This window comes from Haliotis cracherodii, unplaced genomic scaffold (genome assembly GCF_022045235.1).
Source record: "Haliotis cracherodii isolate W230 unplaced genomic scaffold, xgHalCrac1.p SCAF_20, whole genome shotgun sequence".
Classification (NCBI taxonomy): Eukaryota; Metazoa; Mollusca; class Gastropoda; order Lepetellida; family Haliotidae; genus Haliotis; species Haliotis cracherodii.
The window spans coordinates 5,903,663-5,923,297 of NW_027266276.1; the positions used below are offsets into that span (position 1 = coordinate 5,903,663).

Genomic DNA, 19,635 nt, shown 5'->3' on the forward strand with positions numbered 1-19,635 from the left:
ACGTGGGTGGTAGGACAACCCGATAATTGCAGGAAATTCACAACTGGTAGGATGAATATATAATGTTGGACGTTACTATATTCAAAGAAAATTGGTCCCGGACAAAATGAAAAGAGGAAATAAACACAGTCTTTCCTTTCTGTCAACTTCAATTTTGCATGTTCACCACAAACAAATTGTCCATGCACTGTGTTTAATGTCCTTTCGGAAGAACAAAAACCTGAAATGTCCTTTGATTTTTAAATTTATTTACTACCTACCAATAAATACATCCGTTAAACAAAGGTGAGTGAGTGAGTATGGTTTTACGCCGCTTTTAGCAATATTCCAGCAATATCACGGCGGGGGAACACCAGAAATGGGCTTCACACATTGTACCCATGTCTGGAATCGAACCCGGGTCTTCGGCGTGACGAGCGAACGCTTTAACCATTAGGCTACCCGACCGCCCCCATAGCAACTATATGTGAATGCAGCTAGAATAATGATAAATGCGTCGTAAGGACATACCAGTTCATTATTAAATCCCATTTACGGTGTGATATACTTGGATAATGGTAGTTGGGTGGATAGTATCTGAAATACTGGTATCATGTCTTTTATTTTCTGCGAAAAAACAATGAATAGCCGTATATATTATTCGTAACTGAATAAAAAAATAGGCACATTCTGCTCGTTCATGGAGAATTGCCTAAATGCTATCTTCATTTGGTTTCGAAATTGCAGTGATTTCTAAGTGCTATTTGGTTTGTTTTATTAAAGTATTAATAAATCAAATTTTGTAAACACTTAATTCATTATCGAGTGTATGATTGATTCTGATTCGAAAAATATTTGATCATGGAACTGGAAATGCTAAAATCTGAAAATAGGATTCGCTAATGATGATCCAGTAGGCTGTCTTTATTGTCAAGTATATACTGTAACTAGTCATGGGGAAGCGCGTACGTGGTTGACCCGGAAGTTGAAACTGTAGGTGCCCCAAACACTGCGAGCGTGCTAGGAGCGAAACATTCAGGATGTCCGATCAAGATCAGGGTGTATGGAGTTTTGCATAGTTACAAATTGTTGCTCGGAGATTTCTTTAATAATGAAAAGTCTAACTTTTTCCCGATTGTTCACTGTCTTGTTGTGTTTTGTCAGGACCATAGTCAAGAGACATCGGGACCTGGAGATGGTGGCACCGCCAGTGCCAGCGACTCGTCAAGTGAATACATCAAACTAAAAGTTGTAGGCCAGGTGAGGACACACATGCTCACTGTCACAAGTTCTTACTAAAGTAGCAGTAGAGCCATGGTTTTGTTAGTTTATTTGCACAATAATGCGATGATTAGTGACCATAACTTTCGATTTGTCAGAATTATAAAATAGTGTTCGTTTGTTAATGACCCCATGAGATTCGATCCAGGATAAAGAGATTTAGAAAATATTGCACCCTTACTCCATTTCACAAATTTGAAGACAAAAGCTGTATTGGAATAATTTCACATTCATCAATATGCAAAAATGTCAATATATTTACATTTCTTTTTCCAAAAAATATTTGAAAAAAATGTTATGACACGAGCATGTGCTACTTGATCTATGGTTTCAAATTTCATTAGTTTTCTTGGACAATGATTGATTGTCATCCAATCTGTTCTGAACATGTTTTCAGAATATATCATTTCATGAATTGTCCAAAAGCATTTGTTTCTCGTAACATTACTCTGGTTTTGTTAATTTGTCTTCACTTTACAGAGCTACAGATAAGCGTAAAATACCCCCTCAGGCGCTCTGCTTTAACCAGGTGAATTCTGACAAATGTGTTGATCCATTCTCCTGATGAAACTAATAGTAATTTGTTGATTTGTCCTGATCACCTATTTCAAAATCAATGAGTACCAATTTTTGCTAGTGTAAATTTTGAAAAGGCAGTCTTCTTTTTTATCTGTACAGACTGAACGAATGTAAAATGCTGGAAGATATCATATGTAATATTGTTTAAAAAAAATTAAATGTAAGAAATTGTGATATGCAGTTTTCGAGAAAAAATTCTGTGGGACTTGTGATTTTTCTCTAGCACTGGCCCTTCTGAATACCTGAGAAGAAATAAAATAAAATGTTCATGGATGAGTTAGTGCCTTAAAAAAGTGACACTGCTGTTTGCTTTCATTTTCGGATGCTGCCGTGCATTGATCACCTTTCAGACGATGTTATGATCCTGTTGTTCTATAAGGCTTGTTAGTTCAGGAATAAATCTTGCAATTTTAATGAAGAAATATTGCGTTTTTTTAGCACAATTGTTTCATCAGGACTGGTTCTGCAAATCAAGTACAAACCCATCAAATCACCAATGTACCCCTATCTACACAGGACTACAGTTTTTTTTTAAGCAGATCATTTGAAATCATCTTTTGGCATCTGCATACTTGTCAATCATGTGTACCAATTGCCACAGATCAGTTCATTGACTGTATGGGGGGGATTCACCGGATAAAACACCATTACACATCTTCATAGGACGGTATTTCCATGACAACATACTGACGCCCATTATGAACATCTCTATGAGTGTCCTGTGTTTGTTTGTTGTTTAATGCTGAACTCCGCAATATTCCAGCAATATGACAGCGGTCTGTAAATAATCGAATCTGGACCAGACAGTCCAGTGGTTGACATCATGAGCATCGATCCAAGCAATTGGGATACGATGACATGCATCAACCAAGTCAGCGAGCCTGACCACCCGAACCCGTTAGTTGCCTCTTACGACAAGAATAGTCGCCTTTTACGGCAAGCATGGGTTGCTGAAGACCTATTCTACTCTGTTGTTGAATAGAAAAAAATACATGGTTATCCCTGATACCTATTTTGAACCTGTTACCATGGTTACATGTTGTCATTGTTAATAAGTTTTACTTAATAAGTTTTACGATGCTTATTATACCTCTCACCTGATAGGACGAGGGTATACAGTTTTACCAAGGAAGTTTGTCTGTCCTTCCGAGGATATATTTTTTTGTGTGACCAATAACTCGAAAACTACAACATAGATTTTTTCAAACTTGAACACTTTTTATACCTATAGGAGAGGTGCAGTGCAAAGTTTGATTTCAATATTTGGGTTTTGTTTAAAAAATACAGCTTTTATTCATTTTTTGTTTCGTATATTTTTACTTTAACATTTATGTGACCTAAAACTTGAAAACAACTGCATGGATTCTTCTCAGTTTTAGTGAACAGCATCCATACTATATTAGATAGAAGAGGTGCAGTACAAAGTTTGATTTTGATTTGTGTATTTTCTGAACATATTATGTTTTTCATGTTGTGAACTTTGAATATGTTTTTTACTTAAACATTAGTGCGACCTATGACTAGGAAACTATTTTATGGATTATTTTCCAACTGGGGTACAGTTTCTGTACCAATAGGAGAAGTGCAGTTTGATTTTGATTTGTGTATTTTCCGAACATATTATGTTTTTCATGTTGTGAACTTTGAATATGTTTTTTACTTAAACATTAGTGCGACCTATAACTAGGAAACTATTTTATGGATTATTTTCCAACTGGGGTACAGTTTCTGTACCAATAGAAGTGCAGTGCAAAGTTTGATTTTGAAATGTCGATTTTCTGAGAAAATATTGCTTTTTTCATGTTTTTAACTTAAACAAATGTTGGAGTTGAAGTTGGGGGTATGAGTGAACCCTGCTCCATTTTTGTCTCGTTACCTCTGTGTTACACTTCTCGGGCATTCCGGGTCGGACAGGTCTCAGGCAACCTATGCTGGTCTGACCAAACAGATCGGCTATAAGGCCTGGTGACTTGGTTAGTGACGTGTCATGATACCCGGATGACGTGGATGATTGTTAAAAATATCAATCACAGGATTATCTGGTTCAGACTTGATTATTTACAGGCAGCCATCATGTAGCTGGAGTATTGCTGAGTGTGGCTTTAAACAACCAACAAAGAACCAAACAAACCTTTGCGTTACTGTCATTGACAATAGTGTTTGAACAGAGTAACTTCATTCTACAGTGGTTGGTTGGTTGGTTGGTTGGTTTGTTGTTTAAATAATCGAGTCTGGACCAGACAATCCAGTGATATCATGATATCATGAGCATCAATCCACGCATTTGGGATTGATGACATGCATCAACCAAGTCAGCGAGCCTGACCACCCGACCCCGTTAGTCGCCTTTAACGACAAGCATAGTCACCTTTTACGGCAAGCATGGGTTGCTGAAGACCTATTCTACCCCGGAATCTTCATGAACAGTGGGAGCCTAGTGGTAAAAGCGTTCACTCGTCATGCCGATGACCCGAGTACGATTCCTGACATGGGTACAATGTGTGAAGCCCATTTCTGGTGTCCCCCGCCGTGATATTGCTGGAATATTGTTAAAAGTGGCATAAAACTATACTCACTCACTCATTCAACAGTGGCTCTATGTTGAGGTCTTCTGTTTGTTTGCAGGACAGCACAGAAATACATTTCCGAGTGAAGATGAGTACACCAATGTTGAAATTGAAGAAGTCTTACAGTGAAAGAATGGTGAGTAGTAACAATGGCAGAACACAACTGTTTTACAGCATTGAAACTTTCAGTCATGGAGGCAAGGATTAATGCGCCAGTAATTAGTGGTATTTAGTTTATGTTTGACACAGGAGTTACCTCCCTTGGACACTGAGACTGTGTGTTGTATTTTGGTCATCCATTAAGCCTTGTCTCAAAAGAAAACGTTGTGATCAGTCCGGGGACCCTCACTCTCGGAGCAGCCCTTCCTACCTAAAATGGCAATGCCCTTATCGGTAGTCCTTTTGCACTTTGTACTTGTATTTGGGTGTTGGGTTAGCCTACTCAAGTGTAAAGTGTCAAGCTCATTCTTGAGGTCCTGCTGCAGTGATATGGCAGGAATATTGCTAAAGCAGTGTCCCCTACTCTCTCACACACAAATGGTACCACCTCCCTTGTCTAGTGGACAGAACGTCTGCCCAGATAGCCGAAGATCGGTGGTTCGATCCCCGGCTGCATCATACCAAAAGATGTTTAAAGGTGGTACTTGTTACCCTGTCTGACTCCCAACATTAAGGGCATAAAACAAGGACTGGTCGGCTTGGAGTGTACTGTGTCTGAGTAGGGTTTCCACGTTAAAACTTGCGTCCCTTGGGCATGCCAGAAACCTATGATTGTGGGTTCGAATCCCGGTTCGCCCCGATTAGGTTTCTAGGTTTGTCAGCACCATACCCGTGCTCGTGTGTTTCACCGAAGTGGTAAATGTCTGAGACCTACATCACTTCGGGCTTTCCTCCCACATTAAGCTGACACGGCGTGATATTACTGGAATACTGTTAAAAGCGGCGTTAACTTCCTCACTGACCATATTAAAGCTATGGCATTTTATTTCTGTGAGCTTGCACTATAAAACCAACGTTTACACATACCTACACGGATGCGGATATCAGTAGCAGTTTTGCATTGTATTTCGGTGATCTTGCACTGTAAAACCAACATTTACATGCACATACATGAATGCACATTGCTATAAAAGTGCAATAATGTTGAGCGCAACATCAATCCCATCCCCCCTCCTGTATAGTCATGGAGTCATTACCCTGCATATACAAACTTCACATGAGTTGAGCGGGGTCAGTATCAGAAACCTTTATACCATGATATAATGTGAAATCATCATTGTGTATTGTGGGATATTTCTATCTTTGCCAGTGCTGTGTTTATTTCTCTGTTTCAAGGAAAGTAGTATGTATGCCGGTCGTTAACGTGACTTATGCCTACAACACAGTGGTACGTTCTGTTCCAGGGTTTACAGTTGACATCATTGAGGTTTTTGTTTGACGGCCGAAGAATCAATGATAGTGAAACACCGAAACAGGTAATATACTCATTACTGTACACTCATATATTTGTGAGAGGAGAGTTTTATTGTTTTTTTAAATTTGAAAAAAAATTGAAAAAAAAAAATATCCAAAAACTTGCAAACTCGCAACAACAGGGGTAGACACCATTTATCATATCCAACTAGTCCAGAGACCCGTGAAGATCGTTTGAATAGGACTTCAGCAACTCATGCTTGCCGTAAAAGGTGATTGCTTAGTAAGAGGCGACTATAGGATCGGGTGGTCAGACTCGCTGAGTTGGTTGATGCAAGACATCGTATTCCAAATTGCCATAATCGATGCTCATGATGTCAATCACTGGATTTTCTGGTCCAGACTCGATTTATTTACAGACCTCTGTCATATAGGTGGAATATTGCTGAGTGTGGCATTAAACAACAAACAAACAAACACTTCAGCTTGACAACCATGTTAGTCCAAGACTAGTTACTACCCATATGACTAGATAAGCTGGGACCCGTGAAGATCCGGGGAAGAATAGGTCTTCAGCAACCCATGCTAGCAGTAAAAGGCGACTGCTTGTCGTAAGAGGCGACTAACGGGATCGGGTGGTCAGGCTCGCTGACTTGGTTGATGCATGTCATCAATCCCAATTGCGTGGATCGATGGTTATGATATCAATCACTGGATTGTCTGGTCCAGACTCGATTATTTATACACCACCGTCATATAGCTGGAATATTGCTGTGTGCGGCGTAAAACAACAAAGAAAAAACTAACCCCAAAAAGATAAGCTGGATTTTGAGTAACAGAGAAAAGATTTGCATCAGGAAGGAAAATAGTTCTCAGTGGCATGTTGGCCATCTTGTTTCCATTGTGAGAGCCCGTCTGACATGGGGTTGCTGTTTCAGCTGGAGATGGAGAATGACGATTCTATCGAGGTGTACCAGGAACAGACTGGAGGCCACTGATCTCACGTCCGACACCTCCCAGCGACACCAGATGGTCACTCATCGAGACATGGAGTCTCCAATTGGGACATTTTCAAAGCTCAACTGGTTTATGAAGCTAGAGCGGAACCAAGCCTTCAAGTCCAGAGCAGATTTGTTAATTTAATCTTCACAGTTTGCCAATGTCAGAATCATCTGATCAGTTTGTGTCGAATTTAGGCCATTTTAGTTCGCCTATGTTTCTGATTTTTCATGTGGTTCTTTTCATTGAATTCTGGGTTTTAGAGGCAAATAAGGCCATCTCTGTTGCCATGGTTACAGTGCACGCAACGGAACCAGCCAATCAGCTTGTCAGCTTGATGACCTCTAAAATATCACTTTTATTCCATTATTTGTTTTATACTACTCAAGACAAGTTAAGAACACCCACAAGTGGAAGGCTGTGTTGGAATAACCACCAGCCATGACACATTAACTGTAGTCATATGAAAAAGAATTGGGTGTTCTTTGCCTTTTTTTAGTTGTATATATAGTTTGTCTGTAGAGGCTTGGTGTACTGACAACTTTCAAACACTACAACGGGCAAATGGAAACTGATCATGCCCTGCATATAGCAGTTAAAATGTTTTTGGTTGACTTTGTAAGATGTCAAGGGGAGGGTTACACTAGATTTCAGCATTTTATCTTTGACTCCAAACAAAGGCAAACTGAGAAAACATTATTTTGTTCAATTTTATAATATTTCTTCAAAATGTTATTTTCCTAATTTCAGAATTATGTTGACATGGTTAACATTGCAATCATTGAATCCTCTTCCTTTTCATTGGCCCTGATGTCTGAAATACAAGTCACCTTGGCCAAGCCATCTCCTTAGTTCTAACTGTAACAGCAGGATGTGGGAAATTTGTAATTTCAATTTGAGAAGTTTTACTGACATTTACTGCTGACTTGAAGCCGTATTTTGTCCTATGAGCAGGTCTATATACATCGCTGGAGATATATGATTAATACTGGACTGGAAGGCTAGGGTGGCCCAGTGGTCCAAGTGCTCATTTCACTGGTTTGAATCTCTGATTCAACCTTATATTGATCCTTGGTCTGACTGCACCATGCATGTGGTCAACAGTTTCACGAATGTGATAAATGTCTGCTACTTGCATCACTTTGGTGTTCCTCGCTAACACTAGGTGGCGTACCAGCAATTGAAATGTTCCACAGAGCATCAAGCTATTCACTAAAACTTAAAGAGGAATTGGCAAAATTTGAAAACAAGCCTAAATAGGGATAATAATTTTAGTGACAGGACTATACCCCGCAGTAAATGGAGGGGTATCAATGCTTGTGATACGACACATATCGGGGGCGGTCGGGTAGCCTGGTGGTTAAAGCATTCGCTCGTCACGCCGAAGACCCAGGTTTGATTCCCAACATGGGTACAATGTGTGAAGCCCATTTCTGGTGTCCCCTGCCGTGATATTGTTGGAATATTTCTAAAAGCGGCATAAAATCAAACTCATTCACTCACTCACTGTCACATATTGGGGCGAAACAAGTGGTGTAACAATTCCGGAAACAGTCAGTGTAACATGGTACTCTGTGCCGCCACAAGTCATGTATCGATAACCCCGTGAAGATCTAAGTTAGAATAGGTCTTCAGCAACCCATGCTTGCCGTATGAGGTGACTATGCTTGTCGTAAGAGGCGATTAACGGAATCGGGTAGTCAGGCGCGCTGTCTTGGTTGATGCATGTGATAGTATCCCAATTGCGTGGATCTGTGCTTATGACATCAATCACTGGATTGTCTTGTCCAGACTCAATTATATACAGACCGGTGTCATACAGGTGGAATATTGCTGAGTGCAGTGTTTAACAACAAACAATCCAAACTTAACAAGTTTCCTTCAGGTGGCCCAGTGGTCTAAGGTGCGGAGGGGCGGTCGGGTAGCCTAGTGGTTAAAGCGTTCGCTCGTCACACCGAAGACCCGGGTTCGATTCCCGACATGGGTACAATGTGTGAAGCCCATTTCTGGTGTCCCCCGCCGTGATATTGCTGGAATATTGCTAAAAGCGGCGTAAAATCAAACTCACTCACTCACTCACTCTAAGGTGCGGCACTTCACTATACAGAGTTGATGCACATCGGCTGTTCTGTGGTTGTTGCAGCACTATGTAGCGCCACCAAAGATACACCCTCAGAGCCAGATGGTTTGGGTCTTGAAATATTGTGTCTTAACTTTAGTCCATTGAAGTTCAGTACATGCAATTTGAACATATTTTCTTGTTTTGCTAGATTTCACACAACATGAATAAGTATTTACAGTGTATGTGTGGTTGACCTATTTGATGCTTTAGTTCGAAAATGTAAGATTTTCTTTTGAAATATTTTGATGTTTTGGATTGTGTTGAGTTTTAGTTTTAGTTTTCTTGTGAAACATGTATGTTGTAAATGGCTTGGTTACCTCGTCCATCACTTTGTTCATCTCACCGACATCAGGGCCCACTTGTACAAAGCAATCTTAGCGCTAAGACTATCATAAGCCTATGTTAAAGTATGGGAGTTACGATCATCTTAGCACTAAGATCGCTTTGTGCAAGTGGGCCCAGATCTTAGTGCTCATTACAGCTACTCAAAGATCTTTGGACATTCCATTACAGGTCACGTCGGATTGACCTTTGGCAAACTTTGACTGACCAATGAAATGACTAACAGGAAGTTGACATTAGCCAATCAGAAAGCTGCTTTTTTTAAGCTTTACACACAAGTTTCAAAATGCAGACTTCCATTCCAGACTACGCTTTAAAACATATCATGACACTGTTTAAAAACTGAACAAATCAAATTTCTAATAGAAGGCCTCGATTGCATGGCAGAACTTCAATACCTCCCCAGGGTATTGAAAGTCTCTTCCATATCAGAAGTTTATCGTACAGCCCGTAACGCGTTCAGAATGACTGTGCTAACATTTTCGAGGCTGCATGATTAAGAGACCAAATTCTGACTTTTACTTCCATGATCCTGTAAGCGATGCTCTGATAGTTAGATGAAAGGTCATCCTGACGTGACCTCTAATATGTCTTCCCATCTTTGTGTAGCGGTTTCGAGCACTAAGATCAGATTTCAGTGACATTGATTGTCATTCTATCATATGTTACCATGGTTACAGTCAATTCATATTTTATTGTATAAATGGTTATATCCAGTGTTTTAGAGTGAGCGAGGTGAAGTAGTTGTGAGTTTCCTGTATCTGTAGTTGCGGGGCTCGATTTAGCTGTACGAAACATGACCCAGTGCAACCTAGTATTGAAAAATGCATCCTAATATTTATGTCTACATGCACCAAGTGCATGTCAAAACATTTCACATTTGTGTCTGACTGACCCTTACTTGTCCACACAACATTGATCTTTGAACACACTCAAACCTCTAAAGTTTATTTACCATACTACATCACTCAATTTCTGTCTTATGTGTAATTTGTCATGCTTTTTTAGGGGCGGTCGGGTAGCTTAGTGGTTAAAACGTTCACTCATCACGCCGAAGACCCAGGTTCGATTCCCGACATGGGTACAATGTGTGAAGCCCATTTCTGGTGTCCCCCGCCGTGATATTGCTGGAATATTGCTTAAAGCGGCGTAAAACCATTCTCACTCACTCACTCATGCTTTCTTAGGCTTGATGTCCAAACTGTGGGTATTTCAAGATTTGGATTATGTCTTACAGCAGTGTATCATTAATTTTTGTGACACTGGCAGCAGGCCGTCCTGTGTTGCACCTTTGGTAATTTTATGGGAACAGGATGCTATCTGGTTTTGTCTGGATTTGTTTTGTGCACCTGGTGCAAGTTAAACCAATTTCCTTAAATCGAACCCTGACAGTTTGCATGTTAGACTTTCTGTATGTTCATATGGCTGGAATATTACAGAGTGCAGCGTTATAACAACAAAAAACCAAAAAACTTCTTTGTGTTCTTATCTCCCATGCATTCAAGTCTTGTGATACTATCTGTCTGTCTGTCTGTCTGTCTGTCTGTCAGTCTGTCTGTGTTATGGTCGGGTAGCCTGGTGGTTAAAGCGTTCGCTTGTCACGCCGAAGACCCGGGTTCAATTCCCGACATGGGTACAATGTGTGAAGCCCATTTCTGGTGTTCCCTGCTGTGATATTTCTAGCATATTGCTGAAAGCGGCGCAAAACCAAACTCACTGTCTGTCTGCCTCATAGGTGCTGGTTATAAGATGCGACTTACTGAATCGGGATCATGTGGTCAGGCTCGGTGATTTGGTTCACAGTATGTCATTTTACCCCAAGGGTGTGGATCATTGTTCACAATGTCATATGTGGATTGTCTTGGCCTGACACGATAATTAGAGGTCGCCATCATATATGCAGATTAGTACTGAATGCGGCGTTAAACAAACCAAAAACCATATGACTCCATGATTCCAGCCTAGTTCGGCAAGGATGGAAACAGGACTTTTATTGTCAGTTATCTCCCTTGCGGAGGGAAGATTGCCTTCTTTGAGTTATGACTGACTGAATCCTGTGGGGATTCCGGGCTAGAATGGGTCCCCAGCAACCTAGTTGTAAGAGGCGACCAAATGGTGTGGTGGTTTAGTTGACAATGACAGTATTTCATCATATCCCGATTCCGTGAATCATTGTTCATGTTATCAATCCCTGGATTCCCTTGTCCAGACTCAATTATTAACAGGTTGTCTGTCAGGTTCGATTCCCGACATGGGTACAATGTATGAAGCCCATTTCTGGTGTCCCCTGCTGTGATATTTCTGGAATATTGCTAAAAGCGGCGTAAAACCATACTCACTCACTCACTCATCAGAGACATAAACTTCAAAGGCCTTCATCGCTTGATGCTTCCTCCCCATCAAGCTGACAGACAGAGACCGCCTCTGTGGTCTAGTGGTAGAGCATCCGCCCAGAGAGAGGTCTGGTATTCGAGGGAGGTCTGTTATTCGTGTAAACTGAGCCATGGTATCTCAGTGGGATAGCACTATGAAATCGGCATGAGTCCGGACTAATACAAGCAGCCACACACACATGCATGCATGTCGCACTATAAGTGCAGTAAACTTGGACTCCACATTAAGCCGTATTTCACCCCTAACAGGCAGTAGATAGCAGTAACAATGTTCAAGGCAACGTTCAACTCAACTTTCTCACTCTAAAATAAATGTCCCGGTGGAATACTATGTGAGTATTATTAAGTATAGGAAATGTACATATAAAGTAGAGGGCACAGGTGGCCCAGTCAAATGAGGTTCTGCAGTTAGCTTTGCTGTGTTACGTCCCTTGGGCACACCAGGATCCTGGTTCGCCATGATTATGTGTTTAGGTTTGTAGCACCATGCTCGCGCTTGTGGGAAACGTCGGAGACCTGCATCACTTTGAGCTTTCCTCAACATTAAGCTGACACGCCGTGATACAACTGGAATACTGTCCAAAGCGGCGTTAAACCCAAAACCTAGCTCACTAGAAATTAAATGAACATTTATATCCTTTGACCATGTTGACCTGGTGAGCCAAGCCAGATATTTGTTTGGCAGACATGGACATTTACTGCACGTGAGTAAGAAAACAACTTCTGGTTCATTGCATATAGCAACGTTTCCATGTAGATTCTTACACCGTTATCCAGCTGGAGTGATAATGGAGTAAGAATCTACATCGAAACATCACTTTGTGCGGTAAACCAGAGGTTGTTATCCATAGAGTTGTACGGTTTTCTTACTTCCTTGCCACCTAGAATGCCAATCAAACAGTTTCTGCACGTGGTTGCTTCCCTTAGGTGCTTGTATTTTTTTGTTTCTAGGTTTGTCTGCACCATCATGGGCAGATCAGCATTTTCAAAAGGGAGGGGTCCAAAATATCCAAACCCTCTCAGATAATGTTACTGCCTACACCATACTGTATTTGGTTTTCAAAAGTGGGTGGCCGGACCCCCAGGACCATCTCTCTGGATCCGCCTAGGACCACATCTGTATGTTTCACCAAAGTGGTAAACATGAAGACTTGCATCACATGGTAATCCAACATATCCTCCCACATTGTGCTGACAATAACACAGAAATACTGTTCAAATCGGCGTTAAGCTATTCACTCACTCATTCATTGATGTAATATATGTTATAAACATTAGAAGACTTCATATGCTGAGAGAACTTGTACAAGAGGTCAGTTCTACTGCTTGTTGTGACAGCTCCAGACTCCTTGTTCTGTCATGTTGTTAGATGTTGTTCCTTAAAATATTCTTTGTTAGTTCATGCATTTGGTGATTGTTATGTTATTTGAAGTTTAAGATAGGCTTTTACATAGGTTACGTGTAGTGAGCTTGTTTACTAGATTACGTGCTAGATTGTTTACTGTGTATACACAAAGTATCTGTGCTTTCTTATAAGATTAAGAATGGCTACTCTAGAAGCTTATTTTTTATATGCGAAGTAGTTTTAGTGTTAATTTTACAAGTTTTTATTCTGGGGAAGTCACGATATGCCTACTTCATGATACTATACGTGTTGTGACACGAGTCATTAAAATATTTGTGTTGCGACACCTGGGTCAAGATGCCATATTTGTATTGAGACATTTGAGTCGTGGTGCTGTACGTGTTGCAACCCTCGTGACATGACACTATACGTATGTACGTGTTGTGACATTTGAGTCACGGTACTGTACGTGTTGCAACCCTCGTGACATGACACTATACGTATGTACGTGTTGTGACATTTGCGTCGTGGTACTGTACGTGTTGCAACCCTCGTGACATGACACTATACGTGTGTACGTGTTCTGACATTTGAGTCATGGTACTGTACGTGTTGCAACCCTCGTGACATGACACTCTACGTATGTACGTGTTGTGACATTTGCGTCGTGGTACTGTACGTGTTGCAACCCTCGTGACATGACACTCTACGTTTGTACGTGTTGTGACATTTGCGTCGCGGTACTGTACGTGTTGCAACCCTCGTGACATGACACTCTACGTTTGTACGTGTTGTGACATTTGAGTCGTGGTACTGTACGTGTTGTGTCACCAGAGTCACGATACTACATAGGATACTTCATTTGTTCTGGTCAGAGCGCAAAGAGAAAATTGTTGGAACCAGTTTCTTTTACTCAAATGACTTGTTAATTGAGGTTTTTCTAATTCTGTTATTCTGTTACACACCTGTGTTGTATGTCAGCTCAGCTTTTAATGAGGATGTGGGGTAGCTCAGTGGGTACGGGGTGGGCTTGTCAGGCAGCAGTCTGTGGTTTAATTCCCAGTGTGCCCCCACAATGTTGAGGTGGCAATATTGCTGAAGGTGCCATAACGCCATTTATATACCCTCACTCAGCTTTTACCATTATATGTATAAATTTGTTTAAATTTTATCAATGAATAACTTGTGGGTCATTTTCAGTCCCATCTTTCCTATTTAATAATTTCAAGTTTGATTGGTCACATAAATAAACTGAACTTTCTCTTTCTTGTTATGAACATACAGTGACAACTTTGCTGCACCACGGTCAGATCATGGAGTTATCTCCCTTGGTCAGTTGAACTTGACCGGGAACCTCACAATGAGCTCAGCATTTCATTAAGTATATGGTCTGTGAGAGAAAATAGCAGCTTTGCATGATAATTTGAATTTAATAGCTTATCAGGACCATATGTCTTTGGAATTGTTCCCCCAGCAACCTATGCTGGTCGTAGGTGGCGACTTACTGGATTTGGTGGTGGGGCTTAGTGACTTGGCTGGTTGTGTGTCATCGTAACCTAATGACATGGATCGATGCTCACAATATCAATCTCTGGGTTGCCTGGTCAAGAGCTGTTACCTTGTCTGGAATATTGATGAGCGAGGTGTATAAACAACAAACAACAATCCATACTTCTTCTTCTGCATTGGAGAAGCCCGGCAAGACTTTTTTAGTTGGTTGACAGATTTTTCCACACTAAAATAATGAAAGGTTGAAAAAGAAATCTGAAGATCTCTGAAAAAAATTACATAAATTTATACTAATGTAAACCATCAGCTGTGACTTGGCTGTCTAGCTCCCCAGAAGCAAATTGCATGTGTTGTAAGCATGCTGTTTCATACTCAGAAATAGTTTTTTTCGGTCACTTTGTGATTTGTCACCTAAACATTTCAACATAGAATATGCTTAGTGGTTAAAGCGTCTGCTTGTCACGCTGAAGACCTGGGTTCCATTCCCGACATTAGTTCAATGTGTGAAGCCCATTTCTGGTGTTGACGGACTATTACTAAAAGCGGCATAAAATCAAACTCACTCACTCACACACACTCACTCAACATAGAATGTTAAGGAAAGACTATGGTAGCTCAGTGCTTAATGTGATTGCTTGTTACTTGAAGGTCCAGGTTCAGTTCCTAACAAAGGTGAAGTCTGAGGTTTAGTGACTTGCGCCTTATTCCACAAATCTGGCTAGCAGATGACTTGTCTTAGGCCCCATTCTGAAACAGATGTTCTCTTGTCATAGAGCACCAAGATTGCTGTATGAGCAGTTGTCTTGACACTCTTGCAAACAGAGATCATGAAACTACCACTTTTGGGAATGGCATTTAGGATAGCTGGGCTAAATATCTTTAAAAAAGGAAATAAAAAGTGATCTTTTTATGAAAAAGAATTATTTTCTTCCAACATTGAAGTAGTACGATTACTTTTTTCCATTAGAAAAATCTATTAAAACATCATTTGATTTAAATCCACATTTTTTACATTTTGTGTTGGTGATCTGTAAATTAATAAAGCCCAAGAAGGCAAAGACGATACTTACGCTAAGACGAACATAGTCTAATTATAGTCGTAACAAGTCTTATGATAGTTGTAACACAAGAATGATGTTAACTCCCATGCATTGACATAGACTCGAGATAGTTGGCTATGTGGGACAGGCCGAGGTGTATTGGTTGGTCACCAGGATGGTTACCATGGTTACAGCTGGTGGTGAAGTTGTCACTGTATATCACCTAAATGTATGTATATCATTGTTATCTTACCCTGAGTGTACAGAGTGTTTCATCGTGTATCATCAAAGTTGAGATGTATCAATAAAGTACACACACAGTGAACATTTTTATCTGGTTGTTGTGTTATGTTTTCCAGCACTCCAATACCATATTTGGTCATATGAGTACGTTTCCAGAAGAAGCCTGGTCACTCATTTAACATTATTCGTAAAACATCTAGCTATCTGATTGGTTAGTCGCCCTCTGGTAAAAGATTCTTTGATTGTGGGTTCAATTCCGGTTCGCCCAGTTGTTTCTAGGTTTGTCAGCACCATACCTGTGCTCCTGGGTTTCACCGTAGCGGTAAACGTCTGAGACCTGCATCACTTTGGGCTTTCCTCCAACATTGAGCTGACACGCTGTGATATATTTGGAATAATGTTAAAAGTGGCGTTAAACCCAAATCACTCACTCACTCGAATCCCGGTTCGCCCCGATTATGTTTCAAGGTTTGTCAGCCCCATACCGTGCTCATGGGTTTCACCAAGTGGTAGTCTGACACCTGCAAACCTTCGGACTTTCCTCCCACATCAAGCCGACAGACTATGATATTACTGGAATACTTTCAAAGTGGTGTTAAAAACATCTCACTCACTGTACACAAATCATGGCAATGCTTGATGTTACGTCGCTCGTCACATCACAACCGACCCAGTTTGTACTTTGAGTTACCACACAGAAAGTCACCAACGATAAACAGATAGTATTTTCCCCCTGAAAAATTAACCACAAAACATGGGCTTGTACTCCATTTAAACAAGAAAATTCTGTAATACGAACAATGCAGTTGCAAAGATTATTTTTGTCTTTAAAGTGATATCTTATGTTTATTTTCTTCCCCTCTTGTGTTCAGTTGGGATAAAATTCAATAAGACAGTACAATTTGTTTGTTCTGTTGAATTGGGTAATAAACTACTGCTGGTTGGGTCACTGAGAATTGTGGAATATTCATTCGAATATATTCATCTATATTCACTCAATCACTTTGATGCCAGTGATATGTTAACAAATTACACAATTACAGTATCAATACTTATTTGCAAAAGGGTATTATCCATTTTATTTTAAATCTATTTTTTTAAAAACAGCTGCCATGGACAGATCAGTGAGTGTGAGTGATAGTGAAAGTCAGCAAAATTCCAGCTACATCAATGCTGCTTTTAAACACTTGAATCTGAACCAGACACCAGACACTTGATTCAGACAAGGAGTAAGGCTGGTTATGCATTCCAACCTCCAAACAATGTAATTAATGAATTGTGAATAATTCCAGACCATCGTTGCTTTTAAAGCCGTCTGCAATAATATGTTGTGGCCTTGTGATTGTTTGAAGCAGCATTAAAATCCTCTATTTTGAAAGGGAGATAACTCGTAATGCCTTTTTAAATTACAAACCGGAACTGCACTCGACGCGCACTTGTCAACTCATTCAAACTTTGACGTCTGCTCACAGCTGATGTGGTAAGCTGTCAAGTTGACACTGCATTTATTTCAAAGATCCAGAATTTGACTAACATGAATGAATGTTTCTTCTAACGAGCGTCCTAGTGGATTTTTAACTGACAGATGTCGTCAGTTTTAAGAGCTACATAACACAGGCTAATTATTTTGTAAATCCCACTCAGGTTGTCAACTTGTCTGTCAAAATATTTTTTTTCTGGTCTCAGCTTATGACAGCAAATGTAGTTTAAGATCTGAATAGAAATACTGATAGACTGAGGTGAGGATCGGACGGGGGGGGGATCAGCTAATGTGCGTCCTATCCTGATTCAATGAGAAATACCACCTACTCGTAGATTGTTTCTCATGCTATCAATCACTTGTTTGTATGGTCGAGATTTGTGATTTTCTGTAACATTCACTCAAAATGATTCTGTTGTCATAGACCAGATTATCTTTGATATTTGTGAAATGACAGACTTGGATCCAATGAGGATATAAGTGGGTGCCATTGTCCGTCTCAAGTCATCAGGCATATCATAGATCTGGCTTCAGTATTAAAAGAAGGCTTGAGTCATATCAGTGTACACAGCTGATACAAGTACATGTACTTAAGAATAGGATTTTCAGATAGAATGCATGACCATACATCTTCATTAACTTAGGGCTAAATATTTTTATTATTTTCACTCATTGTAAGAAAAGAGGGGTTGCCAATCTCATAAATGGCCAGTATCTATGTTTTAGTTTCCCATGACTTGTTTCAAAACTGACTGTGTAGAGAGTATTTTCCACTTTTATCAACTTGTGTTGATATATTTGATATCAAAAGACACTCTGGTTGAGATTCTCTATATCCATTTATTTTCATAGTAGGTTACAAATGTATGAAAGTAAACATGAATCTAGGTGTTCTATTGTGGTTTACCTCTTTTGGCCATACCCCTGTACCTCGAAGAATAAAGAAACCGATGAAGGCTATTGTGATACGACTAGAATACTATTAAATTCCAGAGATTTCTTGGATTCCAAACTAGATTTCTAATTAACCTTGACAGAAAAATGGCGACAAAAAGGGATTATTTTGAAAATACTTATTTGTTTTGCTTAAATTCAGAGGTATTTTTATATTGTATTTGAGCATTGCTATCAACAATCAATGATCAATGCAATGATGTAGAATTAAGCATGAAAGCCTCTTCTTTTATCGGTCTTGTTATTAGTGAAGTCCAGGTCACCTCTACAAAGCCATGACATTACAGGGTATATCGACCATGTTAACATCAATTTGGAGATTAATAATTCCAATTTGTGTGTATTTACTGACATTTGTTGTATATTTGATTGGCATTAGAAATATCAAAGGCTGGAGACTTGTACACTCAGCAAGGAAGGCAGCCTGACCGGCACCTCATTATGTAGCTGTTTGATTGGCATTCTGGAAGTTGGGGAGGAAGTAAGACAGCCAATAACACCACCTACACGTATGATAACGGTGTAAGAATCTACATCAAAACGTCGCTATAGGCAATAAACCAGAAGTTGTTGTCCACAAAGTTCTACGTTTTCTTATTTGTTGTAGAGTTGGGGCTGAATGTCAGCCACTGAGCACTGTCTAGATAAACCCCTTGTTTGTATTAAGACTTTCTGTTGTGTACAAATATGTTTTCAGGGACGTATCTTGACCTGCTCAGAGGCCGATATTCGACCCAAAGTCTGCAGCAAATGTCAATAAAAGTTCCCAATTTGGAACTTTCCCAAACATGTTACAATGTATACATAACTGATAACCAATTTAATGTGGTATAGAAGTAGCCTGTATTCACTTATAACAAGACCAACAAATGGAAACAGGTCTTAATGCTTCATTTTGTATTGTCTCAAAATACCTCTGAATTTAAGAACACGTGAACTTTTCTTCCAATTTTCCTGCAGGGGGCATTTAGTTAAGGCGGACACAGGCGGCCAAGTCGTCTAAGGCACTGCAATTTGCTGTGCAGAGTTGCGTCCCTTGGACATGCCAGAAACCTATGATTGTGGGTTCCAATCCCGTTTTTCCCTGATTACGTATCTAGGTTTGTCAGCACTATACCCGTGTGCTCGTGGGTTTCACCGAAGTGGTAAACGTCTAAAACCTGCATCACTTCGGGATTTCCTCCCACATTAAGCTGACACGCCGCGATATAACTGGAATACTGATAAAAGCGACGTTAAACCCAACTCACTCACTTGGTTAAGAATCAAAGATAAGTCGCCGATTTTTGTCTGTTTGTTGTGTAACGCTGCACTCAGCAATATGCCAGCTATATGATGTAAATACATGTAATATCATACACAACACAGGTATATCACACACAACACAGG

At 40.1% G+C, this 19,635-nt stretch overlaps 1 protein-coding gene across 1 annotated transcript; it reads left to right on the forward strand.

Annotated features, from left to right (window-relative positions):
* The first annotated feature begins 952 nt into the window (after nucleotides 1–952).
* LOC139470250 (small ubiquitin-related modifier-like) lies at nucleotides 953–15,872 on the forward strand. The gene is made up of 5 exons (XM_071252584.1): nucleotides 953–1,040; nucleotides 1,144–1,239; nucleotides 4,465–4,542; nucleotides 5,810–5,881; nucleotides 6,758–15,872. The coding sequence occupies exons 1-5, from the start codon at nucleotides 1,020–1,022 to the stop codon at nucleotides 6,815–6,817; spliced, it is 327 nt and encodes a 108-aa protein (XP_071108685.1). The 5' UTR covers nucleotides 953–1,019; the 3' UTR covers nucleotides 6,818–15,872.
* The last annotated feature ends 3,763 nt before the right edge of the window (nucleotides 15,873–19,635 follow it).

Excerpts from the sequence above, each read along its gene's own strand:
- LOC139470250 (XM_071252584.1), top strand. The coding sequence starts at position 1,020 with ATGTCCGATCAAGATCAGGGT. Across the intron at positions 1,041-1,143 it reads TGTCCGATCAAGATCAGGGT|GACCATAGTCAAGAGACATC; the intron begins GTATGGAGTTTT and ends GTGTTTTGTCAG. Across the intron at positions 5,882-6,757 it reads ATAGTGAAACACCGAAACAG|CTGGAGATGGAGAATGACGA; the intron begins GTAATATACTCA and ends TTGCTGTTTCAG.